The sequence below is a fragment of the Apostichopus japonicus genome, chromosome 2 (genome assembly GCF_037975245.1).
Source record: "Apostichopus japonicus isolate 1M-3 chromosome 2, ASM3797524v1, whole genome shotgun sequence".
Taxonomy (NCBI): Eukaryota; Metazoa; Echinodermata; class Holothuroidea; order Aspidochirotida; family Stichopodidae; genus Apostichopus; species Apostichopus japonicus.
In genome coordinates, this window is record NC_092562.1 from 17,796,671 (window position 1) to 17,824,326 (window position 27,656).

A 27,656-nucleotide genomic window follows, 5' to 3' on the forward strand; every position below is an offset into this window, starting at 1 on the left:
TTGCTCGGTTTGGTAATGGGCACGGAACCTCCATGTTCGCACAGCTATTTTGGGCAGTCCGCCCTTTATTTTTTATTTCCTGCTCGTTGGTACATACACAGCGCCATGTGCAGCATACGCCAATTCAAAGCCCCAATGGCTTACAAACTAAATCACGAAAGTAAGTTGGTCTCTAAGTCTAGATAGAATTTCTCACTAGCTAAACGCTACCCATCACCGGATAGCTGACAAGTTGGTCATTTATGGCAACATCATTTTTCCGTATGCAGGTTTGCTTGCTATGAGAGCCTGAAGTTTTCCTTACTTGCCAGTGTAATCAAACCTCTTCACTCAGTAGTAAACAATTTTCGCACGCTGCTCCAGGGAGGCCTGAAGGGGTCTAACATTTACACAATTGGTCCAATGTTTCCACCGCATGTACTTCCATTCATGCTCTTCAACATGCAAACCACAAAACACCAGATCATGATTGATAACATATCAAGAAAGATGTTCTTCTGCTGCTTGTTGTCACGTTCCCTGAAGGAGAACAATCCGAGTATGAAACCATATATATGGCTATGAGTCGGTGTATAAAACAGGTGGCGCTATTCATCTATAATCCGAATTCAGCTTTATACCTCTCCCGAGTGATGAATGGTTGAGTGGACGTGAATTCAATTTAGTGGGCCAAAGCACGCTACACAAAAGAACACAAGACTTATCACAACAAAAGATTCAGGCGATACACAAGGTGTGTAGGCCAATAAATTCAGATATCGTCTTCTATGAGCTGCAGATGTGTTATTCTTCAAAACAAGCTTCCGTATTGCTTCTGCTAACTTCAGTCTCGATCTTGTGGTAAACCATGATAATAGGACTATATCATATATGCGAAACGCTACGGATGTCTATAATGTAATTTTCTTTTTTATTATTAGAAGGTCTGATGTTTTTTCGATCCTTGTATGATAGTTACATCCAAAATAGGCTTCCATTTTACAATCTGTTTTTATCGGATGCTTTCATTTTATCAACTTTGCTCGAAAACTAAGGAACGAAGTTAGGCAGAAGGTGGTCAACTTCGACGAAGGACACATCAGTCTTGAACTATTTTTATTCCCCCACAAATATTCAGCCCTTTGTTACTAAACAGGAAAGTAACTGTGATCATGAAGAACCATATGTGGCATTTATTATTCATATTCCTATTGGTCGCGTTATGGAGTGGGAATCTAGTCTACGCAACGGGTAAGTGTTTTTTTTTTCTTTCTTTTTTGATAGGTTGTATTATACAGACATGAATCAGGCGTTTGATGTTACAATGCACGTATATATACTGAAGGTCAATTAACAGGCAGTTATACTACCATGTATTGAGCATTGTCGATGTAACTCATAATTAACATACCACATCGGGTGTAATTGTAAAGTTTTCGTAGGGGAGTGGTGACATCAATAGCGCGGAGGGAAAAATGCTTTGAGACTAGGTCTTTCCAGCAACTGTATGCAGCTACTGCCGTGATGGAAGCAAGGAGTTGCTATGCTGCTTGTCATCCCTCATTCCCTCTTCTGGGAGAAATTACGAATTTTCAGGGGTCTTTACGATTTTATGTTAGGTTTTGTTGTTTGGTTTAGTGTCCTGTTACGAATGAATTTTCTTTTTCTTAATTTGAGTAACTTTAGTAAACAAACATCCAAACATAAATCGATGTTGGTGGGCGTGTGAGAGAAGGGTGGAGGGAGGGGCGGGGGTTACGCCTTAAGCAACCTGATACAACAAGTGAAGGATATATTTAGAACAACAGAACACAAAACAAACAATGTAGGCCTTAATGTAGAATTAAAACAAAAGTTTCTCAATTGCATCTTTAAAGAATTCCGGTCATTTTGTAGCATGCTGTTAAACTTGTAGGCGTATAGGCCTAGTCATTATACGTGTGCGTTTGTTGCTATATCTATTCCGTCTACAACACATTGCGACTAATAAAAAATAAACAAACTGGAATCTTGGGTGATGTCCGTACATCGATAACGGTGTCCTCACATTGTACGAGTATCATCAACACCATTCATGGTTTGCTACTATTATTCATCTTTGAGAGAGGTTACTAACATTTTATTGATTTTAGCTTGGTCTGTGGGAAAGTTTTCAGATTCAAAGGTCTATGTGAATGCGTGCACATAGACCTACCTATACAGGCCAGCAACCGCGCACAGCAATACGTGGAAACTAATCGCAAGAAACAACAATTAATTGACGACGTCACCGACAGGCGGCAGCGGAGCCGAGGGGTAGGGTTGGGGAACAAGGGCACCGTGCTCCTGTCCCAAATTGTTGAAGAAACCTGTCAAGGTTCCCTTCCTGAAAATTCCTCTCTTTTGTAAAAGGGAAAGTATGCGATGTGTTTACTTTCTTGCTATGTAACAAAGCCTTTTTGTTCTCTTTGTATTTAAAATTACGGTATGCCATTTAATCTTAAAAAGGGTCGTTTTGCTTGAAAACGTTCATAGTATTGGTATTAGTGACACCGAATGCACAGAGAAGTCATTTTACTTGATGTAATGTTACATTATGCCCGAATTAATAATTGCATGCCTCATAGTCATTCCCCCTCAAACCAGTTGTGCTAACAAACCCCCTCTACATTCTATCAGTCTAGATCCGTTGCCGCTGGTCACCAGAAAACTATATCGGTAATTTCAGATAATTATATGTGTGTTCAGTTTAACACTTACTGGCCAAAAGAACTTGTTGGTTAAACTTTTCCACACCAAACTTTGATTTTTTTTTTAATTCTTTAATCTCACATTTCGCAAATATTATAAAGAACACTTAGGCTAGTAAAAATAATAAATGATAATGCGATGCACGCATGTGTCTGTGTCACATGACATGAACCGGAAGTAGGCTATATCATACACAACGTGCAGTGTATCTCAGTAAACAGCTTGTTCATGACTACCATGTACCAAATAACGTTCGTTGGAAGAACAAAACGAATGCGTCATGGGCCCCATCAAACTAAAAATCATGCACTCATTTTATCTACCAAAATAAAAAACAGATGCTGAGTGCAAATGTAAGTTTATTTGTTACGTTTTTGTATCCAACAAACCTCAAGATTTCCTTCTTTTGCCAATATCCTGAATTAACCCAACGTATTACTTCCGGGTTGACCTAATTAACAGGTGTTTCAGTGAAAATCTCAACACTAAAGGTTCAATGACTTGAAACTACAATGAAATGCCATATAAGTATTTTCACTCACCTGGTTAAAACATGCGAGTAATATTATAAGTGGTTGCTTTTGTTAGGAATCAACTCGTATATTTTATATTTGAAGATGCTCCTCGGAATTCTAATTTATGAGAATTTTTCCTTGCGTCATACTCATACAAGTGGGAAAAAATAAGTCAATAAATAAGTAACTAAATAAATAGGGCAGTGCCAAAACAACATCAACAACAATTATATTTTAAACAAAATAAACTGAATAGATATAACAATACAAATTTAAAGCTAGTTAATTTCTCTTCAACCTCACACAAAATATTTCAACGTATTTATTATTAGCACAACCCTGAGTTTAGGCCTAACTACAGACCTTATTGATCAATCTTAGTATGCCTAAAAATGTACCCGGTTTAAGTGAGTCTAAACTTTGCTATTTTTTTTGGGGTGGGGGGGGAAGGGAGGAGCAGACTTCTACATGGGTAGGCTTCAATGACCCCAGGACTCCTCTTTAATAAACCATGTATACGCCCCTAGATTCAAATATCCTATTGGACAGAGTAAGCAAACTTCTACGTTTTATATTTTGATTTTTGTAAGTACAATATAAGGAACCCAATAGCGCTTCTCGTTGTATATAGCATATTCATATGTTGTTTACAACCAACGTTAATACACTGGGTGTACTGATATACATCAACATACCAGCATGCCATGCAGAACACAAACCATTGTTGTTGTCCTATGCGGCTGTTTGTCGATAAAATGTTACGTAACAGCCAGTTTCTTTTCAATGATTTCTTTGATAACCATTTCCAATCCCTTCTGCATGGCGTACATCTTGTATAAATTACCTCCGATGATGATCACACTGTCACTGTGTGTATGCGAGGGGACTGGGGTTGAGAGCGGATCAGTCCCTCTCCTGGCCACCTCTTAGCAACGCCACTTTTTCTATCGCGTACCTTACAACGACCTATATTGATATACATTTAGGTAAACCTGCACGCATTAGAGACGCTTTGGATTTGTTTACTTTATTATTATTTCTAGGAGTTTTTTCGATAAGGAAAGCATTTTTGGTTCATTACTACTTGATGAGTAAGGTATAAAGTGTCATGTCAAGTCATGGTTTGATTCCAAAAGTTTGATGTTTTCCCATTTTTCCCCACTATTTTATTTTATGTGAAAAGTACCGGATGATATAAAAATGTACCTGGGTGCAGGGGCGTAGCGAAGGGTTTTTTGTTGGGGGGTGTGGAGAATTTGATTTGCCGACGGATCTGGAAGTGGTGACTGAAATGGGGGAGGGGTCTAAGGGGAGGGGGTGTCCCCCTCTCCCGTTTGGAAAATTGTTAGTTTTGAAACGTCCTTAGATGCAATCTGGTGCATATTTTAAGTCAAATTTGATTTGCCGATGGATCTGGAAGTGGTGACTGAAATGGGGGAGGGATCTAAGGGTAGGGGGTCTACCCCTCCCCTTTGGAAAATTTTTAGTTTTGAAACGTCGTTAGATGCAATCTGGTGCATATTTTAAGTCAAATTTGATTTGCCGACGGATCTGGAAGTGGTGACTGAAATGGGGGAGGGGTCTAAGGGTAGGGGGTCTACCCCTCCCCTTTGGAAATTTTTTAGTTTTGAAACGTCCTTAGATGCAATCTGGTGCATATTTTAAGTCAAATTTGGCATGGAAGAAGCTCCCGTTCTCCTTTTCTCTATTCAGCTTTCCTTCTTTCTTCCCCTTCCGCTCTCTTCACCTTTTCTTCTTTTGCCGACAGACCCAAAATTTGCCGACAGCGACCAAATTATTGGGGGGTGTGACACCCCCCCACCCCCCCCCCCGCTCGCTACGCTCCTGCCTGGGTGACGACATTAAAAGTACTTTTTAAGTCTAATCACCCAAGATTGAGCATAGCCACGAAAACCAAACTCCTTAGCTGATTCACTCTTGGCCCCCACCCAGTACAATTAATTCCCTAGAGACTGTACCCGATAAATGGTCATGAAAACTAAACGTGATGCGTTTAGCCAAAATGACGAGAAGCGAAATTAAAGGTATAGCGTACTGAAGTGCACCCAGTGTTATATTGCAACGTAACCCAGCGATTTAACTTCATGTTAATAAAGTAGGACCTTCGACGTTCTTGAATATAATGCCGAGTAGTTTTCATATAGGGTCCCCTAATTAAAGGTTTCATTAAAGAGCTCTCCAAACCATTGAACAATGAATGGCCTCTGTAACCACAAAAATCGGACATGCCTCAACACACACTCATATATCTTATTGCTGATCTCTCGATGCCACTTGCGGTTTTCATGACAACTGCAATCACAGCATCTTTGTATTGTATACATTGGAGCAGGGAGTGGTCATGGAACAACTAACCTGATTGGAGTGATTCTTCCCGATACTCCATGCATGGTATTCTAAAAGGTTTTTCTAATAATCTTTTATATTAAGCAAGACACAGTAACGTATGCGTAACAAAACTGCAATCCTATTGAATAGTGTTGAAGAAGGATGCTACAAAGCAAAGAATGTTTGGTCTCTTTACACGACTCTGCCTGTTTGGTATCAGATAAAAGGTTACCTAACTGTTCATACTGGCAGTATACGAGTGCTTTGTAGCATGATATCAGATGACAGTATGGGAGTGACATTATCTTACGATACTTGTCCGAACTGGCTGTGGGCCTCAATTGATACATGATGCAGACCTGTTAACTCTCCCGGTTTTTACCGGGAGACTCCCCGTTTTTCGACCGATCTACCGGCCTCCCGGTTTCATGCTCAAAACGACATGTTTTATACCACATACGTCATTCCCTGGTTTATCCTTTGAATGTATACTCCCAAAATAATTCCCAAGTTGCGGAAAGTTTGGTGTGAAAGTAGACTAAATTACTACAATGGCAACGTTATATATGTAGGCGAGACAGTGTAATATTAACAGGGTGTTGTTATGGTATTACTCAGCGGTTGTGTTCACAATGTTGACGTACTGCAGGTGTAGACAGACCATAACTACAATAACACGGTAAGACAGGTGATCAATGTAAACCAACTGTGGGTTAGGTGTTACTTTTCTATACCATTGTTAGTCTTCGACATCACGTTTCAAACGTAGTGGCACCTACCACTATGTTTCTAGTTCTATAATCTACACCAAGCCATAAACTTTCAGTTGCAAATATATGCTTAACTCCCTATTTGTCACTGAATCTCCTTGTTTTTGTAATCTGATGTAAGAAAGTAAGACTATGAAAGTTTCATTGGTAACACGACTTTGTTCCTGCATCAGAAAAAAAAATTATAATTTATAACTGTGTGTGTGTGACGTAAGGTAGTTTATAATGACCAGGGACTTGGGACACAATGACTTACTTCCAACCGAAATCAATATTATTATTATTGTATTCAGTGAAAGTTCAGGTCAGATAAAGATGAAAACAAAGGACGACCGCATGCAGGAAAGCACGCTACCTTTTCAACTTGAGGAAAGACTTGTTTATCACTTTCTTAGTACAGGCATATATACAGTCAAATGTCTGTATGAATAGAAGAATCCCACGTAAGGAATTTACATTGTACGTTTAATCCCGAGCAACCTTGATATGAATCACTTAAGATAATCTTCGTGACTGGAGGCCATTCACTATTATACTCCCAAGAGAAGTAAAAAAAAAAGAAACAAACAAAAAAGATTACGATGCCTACGGAATGCCAAATGTATCAAAAATGTCCAAAACTATATAAGCATGTCCAAAATAATATAAGCATGTCCAAAAAAATATAAGCATGTCCAAAAAAAATATAAGCATGTCCAAATTTATATAAACATATCGAAAGTAATATAAGTATGTCCAAAAATAATATGATCATGCCCCAAATAATATGAGAGTGTCGAAAAATTATATGAACATGTCGAATGTAACTGCTAACTTCAACTTTTTAGTGAACATTTTGGCATCTGAATTCACGCCATCTGTTGCAAAATATCCAAAAAAATATAAGCATATCCAAATTTATATAAACATGTCGAAACCAATATGAGTATGTCCAAAAATAATGAGAGCATGTCCAAAATAATATAAGAGTGTCGAAAGACTATATGAGCATGTCCAAAATATAAAAAAGTGTCGAAAAATAATACAAAAGTCTCGAGCGTAACTGCTCGATTCAACTTTGTAATGAACAGTCAGGCGTTTGAATTTACGCCATATGTTCCAAATATCAAACTTTTTATTTTGGTATGCTGAAAACAAAAACACCATATCCAGCGTAACTTAAGACGATATACAGTTCATCCATTACCGTATTAGTGTGTGTGTTAATATTTTAATGATATTTCGATCAAGAACGATTTTATTTTCGAGGAAATATTAGTTGAGTTGTTTCGTAGCGCGAGTGATCAACCTGGCCCCAAGGTGCTGTAACTATCAGTGAGTTTAATAGGAAGAACCACTGTGTCCAACATTCCACGCGGTTTAATCAATAATATGTAGTTGGCGAGTTCTTCCCACGTTTCCATCTTGAAATTTAGTTAAAAGGTGAGAGTGAAGATTAAACGTTGAATACCCCTAACCTAGGCTTATTTTTTTTTAATTCTGGGCTAGTGGCCGACTTCGCCTGGTAACCGTAATTAAGTGTCACAATTTTCCGTTCAAAAAGTAACACAGTATAGTACGTCATTTTCACTGTCAACGTACGCATGTGTGATAACTACTGTACGTTGTTAGCGCTTGTGCATGTTGTACGTACTTTCGCACGTGAACTTCTTTGCCTTCGCAACAATATATGAATAATCTCAGCACCTCTAGGCAGGGCGAAACCACTCACATTACGAAGGGATGTGAAAAGGAAAAATGTTAGGTGATGGTCTTGTTTTTACATATTTTGAATTATTTGCGTCACAAAAAAACAGAAGAATGTTTCAATAATATATTGTCATAATGATAACCATTGTGTCGGTTGATACAAATTACCTCCAAAGAAGGTATTGTAAGCTAATTTTTTTTCGACATACCAATATAAAAGTTTGATATTTGAAACATTTGGCGTGACTTCAAACGCCAAAATGTTCATAACAAAGTTGAAGTTAGCAGTTACACTCGAGACTTTTATATTATTATTCGACACTCTCATATAATTTTGGGCGTGCTCAAATTATATTTGGACATACTTATATGTGTTTGGACATGCGCGTATTATTTTGGACATGCTCATATAGTTTTGACATGTCTATATAAATTTGGAAATGCTCATATAAGTTTGGACATGCTTATATTTTTTTTGGATATTTTGCAAAATATGGCGTAACTTAAAACGCCAAAATGTTCAATACAAAATTGAATTAGGCAGTTACATTTGTCGCTCTTGTATTATTTTTCGACATTCTTTTAATATGTTGGACATGCTCATATAGTCTTTCGACACTCTCATATTATTTTGGACATGCTCGAATTATTTTTGGACATACTCATATTAGTTTCAACATGTTTTTATAAATTTGGACATGCTTATATTATTTTGGACATGCTTATATTGTTTTGGACATTTTTGAAACGTATGGCATGCCGTAGATGCCATCGGCTGTTGTGTGTATATATACATATATGCACAGATGATTTAACTGTACATATATACCATACATTTTAAGAAGGCGGTTAACATACAGACACAATAATAATAATAATAATAATAATATATACATGTGTAAAATTACATTTGACACTGGAATATTAAAATAACGTATTGCCTTTAACCGTAATGATGATAATGATAATAACAATGATTTATAATACACACGTATCCATACAGAAAAAGGCGCTCTAGGCACGAAGAGTTCCGAATCACATCATTTATGATGTGATTGTTTACCGTTAGCATGTGATGTCGTTATAGAACATAGGGGAAGGGTATGGATATAATAAGGGGTGTCACAACCACATGTTGTGCCGTGACTTATCAGAAAGGAAAGAAGAAGTATTCATGATAACAGGATCTGTTTCTTTGTTTCACCCCCACCTCTCCCCCCCCCCCACCCTTCCAAAGAAAAACAGAAAGAAAGAAAAGAGAATGGATCGGTGAGGTATAAGCAATTTCAAATGTTTAAAAATAAAATGATAAAAATTAATGTACAAACATCTGGGACACACAATATCCTGTATTAGATTTAATGGATGCCGTAATAAGTTAAGTATCAATCTCAAATTTACATCCAACCTTAAACTTCAAGTGGATTCATTTGAACAGGAAGGTAAACAATGGGGGAATGAAGGCTGATATACAATACCACCAGCTTACATTATAGTATACCATATAAGCCTTGTGTGTTTGGGTAGTGTGTACGGTAAACAGTTCATCATGTAGAAAAGATCAACACATGAGTTAGGCGTATATCTTCCGTGGCTTAAATTGTAAGACGGGATAATTCATTCATAAACGGCGGGATATACTGTACACAGGGGTTGGGAAAGGGTGGGAATGGAAGGGGTGGGGATGGGAGGCGTGGGGCACAGTGAATATACTGATTAAATAGCACGGTAACCAGTTATAATGATCGGTAGGTATACTTGTTCGAAATGATAGATCTGCATAAGAAAGCTACAGAGGGTGATAAGATACCACCTATGCATGAGACACTTGTTATACTAGTTACTGAGGATGAGGATAGTGCATTTGTGGAGATGGGACAGGTAAGGGTCATCATCTTGCAAATGCCCCCAAACCCCACCCGTTACCAAGTTCTCCTCCTCAGTCGTGTCACCCTCCCCATGACGTGTCCAGATCGATGAACCGTTGTTTAATAATTTACTTTCCAAATGACCAGTCACTTCCGGTCTATGCCGTCTTCCGCCTCATTCTACCACGGATGTGTATGGTTTGGAAAACTATTAATCTCAATCGACCATGCAATGTATTGAATTATTTAGTCTCAATTCTTGTCGATTCGTTTCATACATTCTTGTTTTTCTTTCTTTCTCTCTCTCTGTTTAATCTATAGGATGTGCCGACAGGCCTTGTCAAAATGGTGGAGTTTGCTTTGATCAACCTAACAATGACTTCATTTGTTTATGCATCGTCGGTTTCACCGGGCGGACATGTATTGGAGGTAAGTTATAAAGCTTAAGAATGTATTCCTCTCTCGTGCTCATGGCTATATGATTTTAACCCCCTTCCCCCTCTATGCCTAATTGTCTATATAAGTTCGTCAAACCAACGTATACCAATTTTTAATATTTCAAACTTGGACATTCCCTATAACACTCCCCTTTCTTGTTAAAAATATTAACTAAAATCTATCAAAAGTCATTTTCTGAATATTCTAATTTGGAAGTTATTTCCAGACGTGGAGTAGGCATGTACAATTTGAAATAAATCCACAAGGGGTTGATGCAATAATCGGAGATTACAGTCCACGAGACCGAAGGTCCGCGAGACCGAAAATAAAAAAAAGGTCCGCGAGACCGAAATTAAAAAGGTCCGCGAGACCGAAATTAAAGAAAGGTCCGCGAGGCCGAAATTAAAAAAAGGTCCGCGAGACCGAAATTAAAAAAAGGTCCGCGAGACCGAAATTAAAAAGGTCCGCGAGACCGAAATTGAAAAAAGGTCCGCGAGACCGAAGTTCCGCGAGACCGAAGTTCCGCTAGACCGAAGTTCCATGAGACCGAAGTTAATTAGGGGTCAACTTTTAACCTCTAGCCCGTAACAGTTGACACAATTTCCTCATAATAAATTATAAAATAATTTAACTTCCGAACATTTGTACATTTTGTAGCACAAACACACAAAAATGCTTCTGGTTTTCGGCAATGTGACAGGTATTTTTTTCAAGAAATACCCGTAGCGTCAACCTATGGTGACGCTTCCATTTTTCGGGCAAGGTTTTGGAAATTTTGGGCAAAGAACGTCATGCCCACCTTCCTAAAGTGAAATTCTTCCGTAGGCTTATGAGTCCCCCCTCCTACCCACCCACCCCACCATGTCTCAAGACCCTGTATACACCACTACTCTCCCCAGGACGCCGATCAACATTTTTCGCATGTTGAGAATATTAATCAGATTCGGGTTTGCTCGTCCCCCCTAAAATGTTGATGATATCGCCGCCAATGTTAACAACTATCAACAATAGGCTGTTGGCAATGAACGTCGAGTTGGTAACTTGGTACAACCGAGCTGGACTCTTAACAACTCCCTGGTACAACTGCCATAGACAATCATACACAAATCAAGCATAGTGTTGGCCAATGACGTTCGTAGCTTTTAAATATTCATTTATGGCAGGGTTGGCATTTTCCCGGGAAAAACCTGTTTTTCCCACTAAGCGATAAAAACCAGGTAAAAACCGGGAAAAACTGGTAAATACCGGTAAAAACCGCCTCCGTCTCGAAAACTAGTATTAATTGTCCGTAAAATGCAGGGTCATCAGTAGGCACGATATTGTTTCATGACAGGCATATTTTATTGAATTTGGGAGTTTCTTAGCTTCATTTTGAGCTATTTTATCACATTCTTATTCTACTTTTTGTGGAAAAAAGAGTATTTTTCGTATTGCATATGTATAGTTATTCTGTCACGATCTCTTTAGCAGTATGCAATGCCTATTGCCCAAACCATTATAGGTCTACACTGGGACATTCACTCCTCGTAAATTCTTCAGGCCTATTATGTGGCATGAACAGCGGAGGATAGAACGAAGTGGCGAACCATGGCATCCAAAGCCTCAAAGGGACAAGGAACCATATAATAATATAATATTATGTGCTCAGACAGTTCATTCCATTAATACAGTAGGCAACAGTCTATTGAGGTAAACTTCAATCCAGGGGGCTCAATAGAAACTGCTTTGAAACTTTGTAAGGCACATGGGCCCAATTAAAGTATTAAATGCACAATGGCCCTATGGAGCCATTCACACAACCAAACTGTTTACCTTGATGCAAACATGGTCCAATTATTATACAACTTCATGCATGAGTGATTAAACACTTTGAGGTGGACAGGTGAGGTGATACTGGGCACTTCCTGTGTATAGGCTAACTGAAGAGGTAGGAGTATCAACAACACAACTGTTCCAATTGTAACTTATTCTCAAATTAGTTGATGTCACAACAGTCACTTAGTACAGTGCCTATAAGCAATATAAGCATAGTACAGTGCCTAGTGCGAAGTGTGAACAGAGTACAATTTATCGCAGACATGAAGTGATCGTTCTTGGATGTGAATCATCATTTGGATCTGAGCGGACTAATGTGGCATGTATAATATGACGAACCATAGCCCTAGGAGGCACCAACAGTTTGATACGAGTCCATTCTCTAGATAATGGAATTATGCATCTCGATAGGAAAATAAAGTTGGTTGATTTGAGCATCCAATATATTATTTATTTGAATTATTTATAATAGTCTTATCGGTAAAATCACAAGTTATAGATCATAGCTGTTCTTTGGATGTAACCCAACCCCCTACCATAAGATGCCATTTTCTTGTAGATTCTATGCTCCTCCACAAGTTCCTCATGAGTTTTTAGGAATTCTATATAATTGGAGGTTTTTCCCGGTTTTTCCCAGTTTTTCCCACTTATAAAAAAACCTCCCGGTAAAAACCGGTAAAAAACTTGTTTTTACCGGGGCGGTAAAAACCGCCCGGTAAAAACCGGCCAACCCTGTATTATGAGCGAGGTTTATTTGGATCCCAACGAAAAAATATCTTCGAGAAAAACAAAACGGTTGAAAATTTTAAATTTTTCGACTTTAATGCCACCATTTGAAGTAAGATTTGAATAGATAAGCTAATTATGTATGTCGTTATGGCATCGTGGATTCAGTGAGGTTGAGAAAAACAAAACAAAAAAAAAGACACAAAATGCTGCTTTAAAGTTCAGACATTGGATAATAAACAAGAGTCATCCTACTGGAGGAATTATAAAAGAGAACTATGTTTGTCTTTCTGATATAATATGTAAAAGACCATGTCAAAGAATTCAAACAGTAAACAAAATCTGCTGATAATATGATATCATATGATAATGATGAAACTGGCAAAACATTGCACCAGATCGCATCTAAGGACCTTCAATTGTTCAAAAAAAATCTCAACAGAGACCCCCCCCCCCATATCAATATCAAAATGTGCCCCGCTTTAAATTTCTGGCTACGTCGATGTCGTGCGGCCTATTAATAGTTTCGGTCTCGCGGACCTTCGGTCTCGCGGACCTTCGGTCTCGCGGACCTTCGGTCTCGCGGACCTTTTTTTAATTTCGGTCTCGCGGACCTTTTGTAATTTCGGTCTCGCGGACCTTCGGTCTCGCGGAATTCCCCCTATAATCGGAAACTATACAGTACAATATTTCGTTGAGGTTTGGTCTCCATCTTGGTCAATTTTAAAACATGTTTGTTGGCAACACTCATCATCTTTGAATTTACAGTCACTGTAGAGACCATTTGAGGGAGGTTCGGGGCGGTGGGCGGGCTAGAGTCACGGACGCGATGTCAATGGTGTTTAGCGCCACTAACGCATACTTTTTTTCAGAATAAACTTAAAGAAACATGAAAGATTTCTTAGAAGATGGATCGATTTTCATAGTCGCTTCCGGGGACCGACATGACTCTTCACGCCGTGTATCTGCTGTGTCCCTTTAAACCTGGAGATGCTTCGCGCAAAGGATAATCCCTTAGTGTGTAGTACATACTCATATATATATATATATATATATATATATATAGTGATATTTCACTCTTTTGACCCCTTTCTCTTCTTGTTAAAAAGACTGAAGGATAAAACATGCTGGTACTTTGTTCCTATACCAATATAGGTCTGTAGAGTTATCATCGAATGACTGACAGTGTCGATAGAAAGTCACAATCAAGCGGATAAAGGAGTGCCCAATCACCATATGTATTGTAGTTTGACTTATTGAACTATATACGTCAAGGACATAAATTATAGAACCCTTAGGTTGTACATCAGCTACGTCGTAGTGTTGCTGGTATAGGTTCAAATTAAGTGGACTTTACTACGAAATGTCTTTAAAAAATAAAACAAATTGGCTTCTGGAGTTTCTAACACCAGGAATTTGTCGCTATATGGAGGGGGTGAAGAGACGGGAGGGGAGGGGGGGTTGAGGGGACAGGAAAATTTTGACAATTTATAAATTAATGCTTTAACAACAGAGTATCCTTGCAAGGGTGACATTCAACATCACTTGTCTTTGGAAAGAAAAAGGTAATGCATTGTAAACATGAAACATGTTAGGACAGCACCATCATTAATTGCTTTTAAGTCGCTTCTGACAACACACCTTTATTTCGGAAACATTTTGCAATTTTAAGGCTTCGTGCACTATAGGGATCTTGTAATGTTGCTTTATATAATCGTTTGATACAAACATCATCATCATCATCATCATCATCATCATCATCATCATCATCATCATCATCATCATCATCATCATCATCATCATCATCATCATCATCATCATCATCATCATCATCATCATCATCATCATCATTATCCTCATCATCATCACTAGTATTATTATGGCCTGTGTGTATTATGGCATGTGTGTCAGACTAAGTAGTCCAGTGGTTTATTGATGAGCCTCGGGTATATTAACTTGCACTGAGAGCAGTGTCTTCAGTCAACATATCAACATTATTATTTGTTATTTGCCTAAAGTGATCCTTAAACAGATGGTCCTTGGTTTTTTATTTCTTTTTCTACCAGACGTCGAGACGCCATCACCCGCCGCAGAAACAATGGCCACTACCACTGTACAAGGTACGTATCTTGCAGAGGGACAGAGAGACAGTCTTCTCAAAGGGAGCTCGCAATTGTTTAAATAAGGATAGTCTGGAATTTGATCTCCTTCTCCACTTCTCCTCGCCTCCAATTTTTAAAACCGACACAATCTTCATTCTCAATAAATAAATGAATTAAAATTAGCTTATGAAGAAAGAACGCCCTCGTTTAGTCTCCAACCCTCCCTGATGTCTTCCATCTATATATACAGCTATATGTATACATATACGCAATCCGATATATGTTAAACAAAAATTGGTAATATTTTAACACTGGGCCACAATTGACCCACTTCCGGGTCACGTGCATTACCACTTCCTTCCCATACGAGTCTTAACATTTATATTTCAAGTTGATTACGAAACTTCTGTAAAAGTCTAAAAACTTACAACTCCCTTCGCCGATTGTTTTTTTTTTTTTGCTTATCGAGGTAACAACATTTCATGTCGATGGGTCTTCGGTTACACGACAAAGTGATTTTGCTACAAAGAGTGTTATGTTTGTTAGATGCAACATGACAAAACTGCTTTATGTTACTCTTATAGGCTTGATACCTTACAACACATGAGATACTTCACGGATGAATATACACTGCATTCTATGATATTTGAGCGACTTTTACCTCTTCTAGACAAAACGTTAATCCTCAACACCTCGGCAAAACAAAGACAATCCATGACGTTAAAATACCCTATCGAACCTTCATTTTTCCTATTATCATTTTACCTTCAGACTAACCTTTATCACTACCTCACTAACATGGTAGGCTACACTTCGACATCTATGACATATTTTAGTAGTCAACATAAAATGCTAACATTTTCAATTTTTTAGATGATTTTGACAGAATATCAAGTTTCTAAAAGGGGAATAGCTTTCATGCCAAAATCAAAGCAATGATGTGAAAAGTAAAGCGGTTTATTTTTTAATATGTTCAAGAATATAGATGAGATTTGGAACTATATCTGACGAATTATAAAGATACAGATAGTTGGATTCAAACGTAAGTTTTCTTGGGTAGATGTCACCAGGTAGATGTCGCTGATGGTTTCACATTAAAGCAGTTTTTGATTTGATTATTTTGTTTTGTTTATATAATGTTCGCCACTGACATCAACTCATAGCGACATGCAGTTTGTTATAGCCTCACCATAGGCCTACAGTCAAGAATCATTTCAACAATTGACGAAAACGAGGACATTTTTGTTTAAATTGGTTAATTTGGATTTGTGTAGAACGTGATTATGATTAATTCTAATTATCGGGAAAGTGTCTGGGTGACAACTCGTTCAGTGGAATTAAAACAAATTCGCTAATTAACCATAAGTAACATGAGTTACATCACTGCATATACATTTGATCATTTGATATATCATTTTAAGCAAGACGCACATTTTATTTGTTGTAATTAGCGACCGATGGTCAAACACAAGTTGGCATATATAGGAGGACTTCGCATATATAAACACCCACACTCACACACGCACACATGCGCACAAGGCTGCCATTGGAGAAAGACCCTATTTTGTGTTTGTTGCGTAAGTGAACAATTGACAATATTGTTTGTACCTATCATGATTAATAGAGCGTTACAAGGAAAAAAGTGTTAACGAATATGTTTACTTATATAATGACCAAAAAACGGGCTCAACTGAATTTTTGCAGCAAATCCTTGCAACAATTGACTGTTTCTGGTTACAACTGTAAAATAATTGTTCTGTTGCATTGACATCGAGTAAGACTTTAATCCGAATACCGATTCAGTTCACCTGCCACGAAGTAACCCTTTAGAATAAAATCAATGGACCTTTTCTTCCTAACTAATTGTTTCGCCTTTGAATAGAGCTTCTTAGGCTTAATGGTCATTAAAAACAGTCAGGGAATCGGGGAAAAAGTGAAAGTTATCGGCTGGGTCTCATCTTCTATGCATAAATTAAAGAAGGCACTGTATTGTGTTACAGTTTAATCCTCCCTATAGGTTTCCCCATTGACTTACACACTTATAAATCGTCAAATTAAGACGGTCTCTTAATTAGCCTTAGATAGTATAGTTGACAACACTTCACTGGATAGTCATATAGACATTGTGTTGGCCGTTCAAGGCTAAGTGTATCATGAACATGGTCAATCTTATATAAAAGAAGCCGAGTGTTTCTGACCACTATCCGAACATCCTCTTGAAACGAGTCTATTTGCCCCCCCCCTCCCCCCGCCCATGTGATGACGTTTATTCTCAAATGCATGAACTTTGACATAATATCATCATAATCTCATAAGCTGAGTATAGTCGTACACGATTTGGCGCCTGTATATGCGTACCTCCAGGGCATTCCCCGTTTAATCAACACGCCTCCCACACAAATTCCCAGTGTAGCCAATACGGATGCACTTTTGCTTATATGCTCGTAGTCTTGGCCAAGTCGCTTGTAATACTCCATTTCTCGCTTGCAAACTGTATACATGCCTCAGAGTCCGTTTCTGCCTACCACGAATGTGTTTGCCCACTGTATGTTACATGCCCAAGGATCTGTCCGATACAAACATCGAAAGCGTTGCCGCGGGCGTTCTCTGGGCAGTACAGCAAACATATACGGGAAAAAAGCTTTGTGAAAAGAAAGGTACACTATATGCTGTTCATACCAGGCCCTCTTAACAAGACTTATATAGTAATATGCTCCCAGCCCAAAAAGGAAAAAACACATAGCAAACCGATGCATTTAATTGGTGAACTACGTTATGTTTACTGTGTTGGTCACAGTACTGTTTTGATTAATTGTCTGTTTATTTTTCTCACTTTTTCTCATTATTTTCTTATAGCCTCTACGACAACGCAAGCTACCACAACCGTTCCTACGACAATAAAAGAGAGTGAGTAAAATCTCCCCCTATATACTGTCATACTTTTTTATCTTTGTTATATTGCCATGTTGTGCTGTGCTTGGCGCTAGGCCTTCCACCCCTCCCTCCCGCACACGCCCCTACCCACCTCTCGCACATATGAATGCTCGAAAGTAGTTACGATATCACAACCTTGCGTTTAGACATGGAATCATGCTGCCAGACTCCCTACATGGGGGCCGGTTTTAACAACATCAGAACGGAATCCCTCCTTGATCATAAAACCTAAGATCCACGGCTGTATAATTATAGTTATATTCTCTTTAGGCCAACAGCCGTGTTTAAATGGCTTTTTAGCATTTCCTGCACAGAAAACACACTAGGCGTAATGAGCTAATACTCACAATTTAAGGCTCTCACCAAGGGCACCGAAAGCCTGTTTCCGACAGAAATGACATTCACTTGACGAAAGGATATTGAACTCGGGGTTTCTTATCATATCGAGTGTATATATGTATTGTCTTATTAACAACTCCCTGCTTATACAATACACGTTCCTTTGCATATATAACGTATATGCGCCAAATTATAATAAATAATTAGCAAACACTTGGACATAGGCCCTATGCAATAAAGCGTCATATCCTTTACATTGAACAACAGTTACTATAGCAACGTTAACATTTTAGTAGTTATTGTTTTATTGCTAATTAGTAATTTTGTAATGCTGCAGAGGTTACCATAACAGTTCAGTGTATGGTAACATATCGTACGTACTTCGCACATATTTACCTGAGAGGAGTTCTTACGTTTCTCGGAGTTATACCATGGTAAAAATGAAAAATATGCTAGAACTCAGGACAGTGATAAATTGGTCACATCTTTTTCGTTTCCCGGTGTAATGCCAATATTACGAGTAAGTTTGTATACTCACTCTGTTAATCAGTGTAATAAGGCCTTCGATGTTCTAGTTTTGACTAAACTTAACGTAAACCTTTATACATGAATAATGAAAACTGATGTCTCACTGAATATATATCTGATAAAGTTTGAGGAATTCTACTTTCGGTAACAATCACCTTAACATTCATTACATTTTTTCCAAATCACAGAAGGAACAGGCTTGTTCAGTTGTCTCCAAAACATACTGAAATTTTCCAAATGAATAATATACGCCGCGTGAAGATGAATGCATGATTTTGACACATTAATTAAGGAACGATTATTCTTCAATTATCAAAGACAAAAAGTTTACTCATACACGTGAGAGAAATTACATGTATCTGATTTGGTTGTTGTTTTACGCGTAACCCTTGATGCTTCATAGGTAGTCGTGATACACTATGCACCCATGGACATAACTTTTTTAATTTATGATTTAGAAAAGAAAATAGATGCAATGAAAAGAAACACATTTGGTTTTACTTTCATCTTGATATAGCTTTGTTTCGTTGCAGAGATATTAACTTGTGAAATTGATTTGTTTTTCCTTCGGTACATTGCTTAATAATTTTATAGCGCCATGCACACATTGACAGCAATCAAACTGTTGTTATCTTTGTGTTTCACTCATACAAGACATATTCATAGTTAAAATAATTATTTAAATGTAAAATAAAATCCCTACAGGAGTTCGATTATTTCCCTATGTTGTATATATAATCATTTAAACTGTAACAAGAATATATAAAGAGGACTTTGATGTGCTATACATGTAATACTGCCAAAATGAACGTGATAAACTGCGTAAGGCCATTTAATGTCATTCGGAAAGAGTTTTAATTAATTCAAACAAAATATTAATTCCGAATTACGAATTATTAATTCATAGCAACGAAGTATATAATTCGTAGCAACGAATTATAGTTCAACAGTAGCAACAGATTATGAAATGTATTTCGAATGGCACATATGGGCTATCTTAAAAAAGGGAAAAACCAGACAGTTATATAATATACTTCATTTCACAAACTTTAAAAAAAAAATCTTTTCAACTAAATATACCTAGCGCCCTCATTTTGGGTTTCTTCTTCGAAGTATAATGTTATTGTACTTCCAATCCTTACGACTCCTATTTTAATTACTTTCAGCCACAGAAGCTAGTACCAAGCAACCGACCACGTCTTCCTCAACATCATCATCACACACAAGCTCTACAGAAGCTGCTGTATCAGAGAAGAAAAGCACAGATTCGTCTGATAATAGTTCTGGAGATCAAGATGGTGATGGCGATAGCGGTGACGTCACATCTACCACCATGCTATCAAACAATGAACAGGAAAATACCTCTAAAGATAAAGGTATTTGTTTAACATGCAAGCATCACATAATTATACGGACAATTTGAAGGAAAGGGAGAGGAATAGAGAAGGGGTGGATGGAGGGAAGGAGGGAGGGAGTGTAGGATCGAGGGGGTGGACTAATGTTGATTTTTAAAGTCGGAAGTCGGTATTCGGGCTGGGCCAGAGATCAGGGAGAAGGCAGGTTGGGCACGAAGGGTTAGGAAATCGCGTTCGCCTGAAAAAAATCTAAAACAATTTTACACGTCACATTATTACGCAAAGTTACAACTTATTTGTCTAGGTTGTGTCCCTGAGCAATGATTGTATCCGTTAGTTCATTTTATGTGAAAAGAATAAAATGTATTCAAAATAACAACAACAATCATTTAGCAATTATTTTCCAAGTCTAAGCAGAAGTGTCCTGCCTTTGCCAGTTTCAATTTTCAGCATAAACTATACTCCACATATACAACGAAAGCACTCACCCCCTCCCTCTATATCTGTCCTTAAATTTTTTTTTTTTTTTTTGCTATATGAAGTCAGTATTTTGCAACTAACAGAACAGAAACAAGATTTAACTGCACACTTATTAGGTAATAAAAAAAAATATTTATACTGGGTGGCATTGTATTTCCTCAAAAATCGAACGTATTGATACAAGAGAAAGTATGGAAACTAAAAACTAAAATGAATGAAGAGGCTTTTAACTTGCGAGGGGCTCACAATTTTTTGAAGATGTCACACATCCCCTCCCCCTCCCCCTCCCGATCACCTACAATTTTCCCATTTGAGCGGCCACCGATAGCAAGTATATACTTTTGACCTAGTCCATCTGCCACGAGTCGCATATACCACGCTCTGCCCAGTGGCGGAGCTAGGGGTGTTGGTCAAAGGGGGCGAGAATAGTCTATAGGGGCGCTTTCGACACTATCTAAGCGGAGCTCCACCCCAGGTTGGCGCGGAGCGTAGAAAAATTTTGTGAGTCAAGATACTCCTTAGATCGCCGGAGATGACCCTTTCCGGGTCTAGCTAATTTGCAGATAAACGAAGAATAAATAGGTGTCATCGCTATTTGTGACAACTCTGAAGTTAATATGGGTGTTAAAAGTGTATGCGCTGCATCACAAGACCGCTGTTAGAGCATTTTGTCAAAAAATTACTTCAACAAAATGTGACAAATGTCAATAAGTAGATGAGAGCGCAATAATAAAGTCAATAATCACGAATAAGTAAAAAGTGGTAAAAAGCTGAAAAGGGCACCAGCAGTCCATTTGAGTCCGTCAGGGGGGCATTCGCTCCGCCACTGGCTGTCCCCCCCCCCCGAACTCTTTACTACACGTTGACCATTACTTTCCACGTAGGAGCTGTGTCTTTAAAAGGAGCGTGAGCGTAAAGAAGCGGTTTAATTATGTCGACTAAAAGTAAACTAACACATTTTTTTCCTTTGCTTTTGCTTAGTTTCAGGGGATCGTGGTAAATACAAATGGTTTCTCTTCTTGATTCTCCTTGTGTTACTCGTCGCGGGGTCACTAGTCACCATGTGGGCGATAAGACGATCCGCAAAGAGCCACGTAAGTATATAACACATAAGTACATATATACCAATACGACGGGATACTATAGAGCAACTTGCCGTTAATATTCATCTGCAAGATTGCTGATATTACAGAATGACTACATTTATTTTAGCGATAGTCTTAAAGTTGCGACGGAGAGTCTAATATCCTACCCCCCCCCCTCCCCCTTAGTAGGTTAGTATATAGAAAGTTAGTATATATGTGTTAGTATATATAAAGTTAGTATAGGCTATATGTGTTAGTATATAAAGTTAGTATATATAAAGTTAGTATATATAAAGTTAGTATGTGTTAGTATATATAAAGTTAGTATATATGTGTTAGTATATAAAGTTAGTATATAAAGTTAGTATATATAAAGTTAGTATATATGTGCTACAATTTAATAAAGAGAAAAACATCTCTAGTATGTCCAGCTATACGCAAGAATATCATGACAAATTTTGAATTGATTCTCAAATACATTTTTCTCTTTTAGCTGTAGTAAATTCTGGTTAAACTTTTTCACAGGGTAAATATAATCCAAACGCTGCTTTTATGGCGTATGCGCTTGACGCTGAAAGAGCGCCACCATCATCACCATCGCCGTCGACAAATGGAAGTTTTGGAGGTACTTTGGGGTTGTTTGTGTTGTCCCAAATTCTGCACCCTTTCCCTTTCCTCAAAGCTTGCATCCTTCCTTTCAACAATTGCATTTCTTTCTGTGGTTGGTGAACGTGTCTTTTATCTCTCCCATTTCAAGATGACACTTAAACCTACGTTTGAGACAAAGCTCACTGGAAATGGATGTCCAGTACTCCGTAGAAGTACTTTGGTTAGCCAATGGTTTATTTTAGCAGACGATGCAATAAGTAGAAAGAAATACGTCATGCTATTTAATTTCGTGTTAGTCTTATGTTAGCTATTATGGGTTTCGAAATGTTGTTTGATTGGCTGTGTAGTACTGACAAGATGTATATCGTCTGTTACTTATGTGATTGCCTCATATCAATTTCTATGGATTGCCTACATCAAAACCCATAAAATAACCAGATGCACCCATTATGATTCTCCCAGTTTTGGATTAAAATAATTTAATATCAGTTGTTTCGAAAAACAGTCAACCTATTAGATTTAACATCTTTGTGGTCACGTGATCATGGTCTTGGTGTAATTTGAAGACTGGAATCGAGAAAGGAGTCACCTTTAGGTGATAAAATAACATTATCACTGTACTCTTAGTATTGATAGTTTCCATTCGATATCCAATAATCGATATTCCAGCTGGTTTATAAATCTATCCTCAAAGTAGGTGATCATTTCCGACGTAATTCAATCTTTTGTTTCAAACGCAACGTCCTCATTCTCATTTAGTTTTTACTCTAGAAATACACGCATGCAGTCGGCATGAATATATATGCATGTATAGAACAAATGCATTAATATAAACGCACACTAAATGCATTGGGCACGTATGTATTCACTCATGCATGGTTTCTTTCCGTTCTGTGTGCAGTGTATATCTGTTTGGGTTGGACATGTGGCGGTAAACTATATTTGGATGTTTCAATTGGTCCTTAAAAGGGTTGTCCTGTAAATTAATGCATGGTTTGCCATTTAGGACGTAAAGCTGTTTCGTAAGTCATTAAAACGACGAAGCATAAACTCTATCATAACGGCAACGATAAGATATCGTATCTGCATGGAGTACCTGTAAAAACGGCGATTAAACTCTTGTAATCCAGAATATAATCACTGGCAAAGAAAGATGTAGATATGCCTACATATCAGCTGAAATTGTCAATTTTTGCTTTGTTTTTAATCAATCATCACATTTTGCAGTTCCTTGCACTTACTTCCTCCTCACTGTTATAAGAATAGGCAATTAGAGTGCATTGATCAATCACTCAATCAATCATGTTAGATATGTAGGTAATGCATTCATTTCTTCGGTTTGTGATGGGCATTGCACTATACGTTCATGTACGGCATGTGTGTGTTGTTAGTTTAAGGGAATCCATTCGGTGACGTATATAATCAGCTTGTAAAATAACAGGCGCCACAGACTAATTTGAATGACACTGGACAGGATGTTTTGTTTACTGAGAAGAAGGCCTAGAAATTAAAAGTAAATATGAAACATCATTCTGAATTAGTATTTACTATTCCAAATCCAATATCTTGAATGGACGGGAGCTAGGACTATAAGACATCACTGCAAGAAATAAATGAAATACCCCTCCCCCCCCCCCCACACACACAATGGAAGTACCTACATAACATCTCGGACAGAAAATTGAGCGTTAAGGGATAACCTCAAGGAACCAAATGATCTATCCCCCCCCCCCCACACACACACACACACACAGAAAACAAAAATTATGATTTCTACGTCATGGCCAGAAAATCAAAACATGCATGGTATGCAGAATTGTATATTGGATTTATACGGTACTTTAATATATCAAAGTATTACAATTTGGAATTATTGCTATAGCTAAATATACACCCATTGATCCCGCTCTGTTCCTTTGCTTGTTAACATTTTCGTGCTTCCCTCCTTATATTTTTTATTTTTACATTTACTATAACTTTCTGTCACCACTATATTGTTATATGGAAGTGCATTTCCTCTTTCGTGTATAAGAAAACTGAGTGGTGATTTGGTGACCAATTTTCCTTTGAAATAATATTCCGATGACAGACAATATAACACTCTCGGAGTAGCAAAAATGTAAAACAATATACAACAAACAACAACAACATACAACAAAAAACAACACACAACAACACGCAAAAACACAACAACATACAACACAAAAACAACATGCAATATGCAACAACAAACAATAACATGCAACACAACAACATACAACAAAACAACATGCAACGACAAAAAACATACAACAAAGAACAACACACAACAACATGCAAAACACAACAACATACAACACAAAAACAACATGCAATATGCAACAACAAACAATAACATGCAACACAACAACATACAACAAAACAACATGCAACGACAAAAAACATACAACAAAGAACAACACACAACAACATGCAACAAATAACAACAACAAACAACAGCAACATGCAACAAACTGGCGTCCACAATACGAGGAATCTCTTTATTCTGTTTAAAAGTATAAAAATAAGGGGGATAGATAATGATATGATTTTTGACCACACAGCCTATATATACATAGGCCTATGTCATATAGCGCAACTTCGAATAGACAAATTTGAAAGATGGTGATAATCTATCAGGTTAGCTGAGTCATAAAATGTTACTATCGCAAATGACCGAGCATGATACAAATGTAGACAAAACACTGCACCGTTCGTTCACTCATGTACTTATTTATATTTTACTTATTTTTTCTTCTTATTTCCCTTTCTTTCTTCTTCTTATCTTCTAGGACCAGTCGACTGACGCAAGGACTTTCAGACTAGAAAAAGGACCAAGTGCATAAGAAAACTTTCAAACATTGGCGTGGTTCACTCACATAATTATAATACTAAGGAGGAAAGTATGGAGGTTTCTAAGTGTCATCACATCACAAGGAACTAAAACTATATCATTATATATATATATCTCAATATATATCTTGTTGTAGTAGGAAGGACAGGTTTACATAGTCACAATGTTCCCAGCAAATTGCGAGCTTAATGTCTTGTGATAAGATGACACTTGTGGACTTATGTATATAGCCACTTTCAATAGGTATACCAAAGAAGTTAAAAGGACCAAATATGTGGTGTGAAGGGAAAAGGTCATAGGGAGGAGGGGGGGGGGGGGTCATCGTCCATGGAAAGGCGTCGGGTGAAAGTAATATTTTCACGTCAAAGGTGGCTATATATATATATTATCCAACTTATTATTATCTACGTTATCAATCATCAATTGGTTTTCCATAAAACGTTTAATTGTTCTCGTTTTCCAACTGACACTATTTTATATCAAAAACTGAAAAAAAGGATTAAGTACTGTATATCGCAAACTAATTCTTCGGAAACATTTACGACTTTTAAAAAGTGTATAAGAAAAAGTTCGTTGGGGCAGAAAATGTATCTTGATTTCTTTTAATCACTTCGCATGTATTTTAGAAGTAATTTTTTTCAACTTTCGTGCTTATTCCCATTATTGCGTAATACTCTCACGTCATGGGCAAGGCAAACTAAAAATGTGCAAAAATTGCACTTAATTATCTTCAATATTTGTTAGTGGTGTATATTGCGTTGAACTTGCTTATGTGTGGCGGAACAAAACTCTATTGTATTTAATTCGGTTAGTTCCAAACGAAACCAAATGTATTATTTAAAGTTTGTCGGACACAGAGTTTTTTGTCTCTAATAATGTAGATACTATGTTCTCCACCTTTCTCTATCCATGGGTCCATAGAGACAATTAACATATGTTCACGACCTCCCCCCCCCCCCCCCTCTACACACACAGAGTATCAACAGCGATCCATAGTTCTTCCATGGTTGAAACTGACGTCAGTTTCTTTGCCCGAGGTCGCACTCAGTTCAGACTTACTGTGACTATGTTGACAGTGTACATTAGCCAGTGTAATATTGACGGGCTCGTTCGACTATTGCAAACCCTAGTTTATTCGTAGACTCAGTTGCTAATTGCGCTCACGGACCCACCCCTCCCCTCCCCTCCCCTCCCCTCCCCACTCCAATTGTTTCCACGGACCAAACTTTGAGAACAATGAGTATAGACGGTTAATACGTTGCTGAACCACAGAAGTGGTGAACATAATGTAACCGAAGAGATCTCTGACAGTGATCGGTATCCAACGAATGTCACGTGACTTGGTTCGAATGACCCCTCCCCCCCCAAAAAAAATGAAATCAAAGTAAACGCGATATATCGATATCGGGCAGACTTTTTTATGAGTATATAAGAAATAAATGTATCATAGTCGTTTAGCTTGAACTGTAAATAGCAAATCGTTGTTCGGGGATAAAGAAGAGCTAAGGGGGCGGGGGGGGGGGGCTTGTAAGAGAAACAGAAAAGTTGAATGGTGGATGTTGTTTACCGTTTTATACTTAGATACTTTGATATTTTGTAGAAAATATTATGTTTACATTCTTTCGGTTTAATTACATTATTATTTGCCTTGCCTTATTGACAATTTAATACTTGTTTACGTTGTACTAATGTATATACTAACGTACTAACGTATAAATATATATATATATATATATATATGTTTATATATATGTTTATATATATATATAATTATATATATATATATATATATATATATATATATATATATATATATGTGTTTATATGGAAACATTTAAGAAATAAACTGGATGTGATCATATTTAACCGTTCTGGAAATGTGAGTATATGATTTCCAGGTTTTTGTATTACACATTTTTTTTATTATAACGCTGATGACGCAATATTAATATATACGAGGGTATACAAAGCAAATATAACGGTCTGCTACTTTTTCTCTGTTTCACTATCAAATCCATTTTCCTTACAATATCTTGAACGACTTATGTCTCACCAATATATTGTCTCTCGGTTTTTGTTCTGGGAGTATTGACAAATGTATTCAAACATAAATATCAAAACGTGCGAAAAATATTTAAGTAAGATGTTAAAGACGGCTAGCATACACAATTGATGGTTTCGCCGTGGAAGAAAAGTATAGCTCATGCAGCAATGACTCTTCACTGTACGCCCTTCTCGGTTCCCCCAATATATATCATGTATGGGCATTAACATTTGGCAGCAGGGGTAGGCAATTAGTACATAACATTGCTTCTACATTATCCACTCCATAGGATCAGGATATAAATTAAAAACTTTCACATTTGATTGTTATTTCAAGTTGAAGTGTACAACAGATAAATAACCTTGAACAATTGAGAATGGGATTAGCTTAGATCCGACTTTCGAATTTGTTCAGTCTTCTCTAAAGTAA

General features: G+C 37.5%; 1 protein-coding gene across 4 annotated transcripts; it reads left to right on the forward strand.

Annotated features, from left to right (window-relative positions):
• The first annotated feature begins 658 nt into the window (after window positions 1-658).
• On the forward strand, window positions 659-26,682 carry LOC139980446 (uncharacterized). 4 transcript variants are annotated; one of them, XM_071992054.1, is made up of 8 exons: window positions 659-1,230; window positions 10,222-10,329; window positions 14,946-14,999; window positions 17,838-17,888; window positions 19,949-20,158; window positions 21,605-21,711; window positions 22,228-22,327; window positions 25,122-26,682. In XM_071992054.1, exons 1-8 carry the CDS (start codon window positions 1,152-1,154, stop codon window positions 25,133-25,135), a joined length of 723 nt encoding a protein of 240 aa, XP_071848155.1. In that variant the 5' UTR covers window positions 659-1,151; the 3' UTR covers window positions 25,136-26,682. The 4 variants fall into 4 exon arrangements, with proteins under 4 accessions (XP_071848155.1, XP_071848174.1, XP_071848147.1 ...); XM_071992046.1 differs by having other exon boundaries at window positions 663-1,230; window positions 21,599-21,711; XM_071992073.1 differs by lacking the exon at window positions 22,228-22,327 and having other exon boundaries at window positions 661-1,230.
• The last annotated feature ends 974 nt before the right edge of the window (window positions 26,683-27,656 follow it).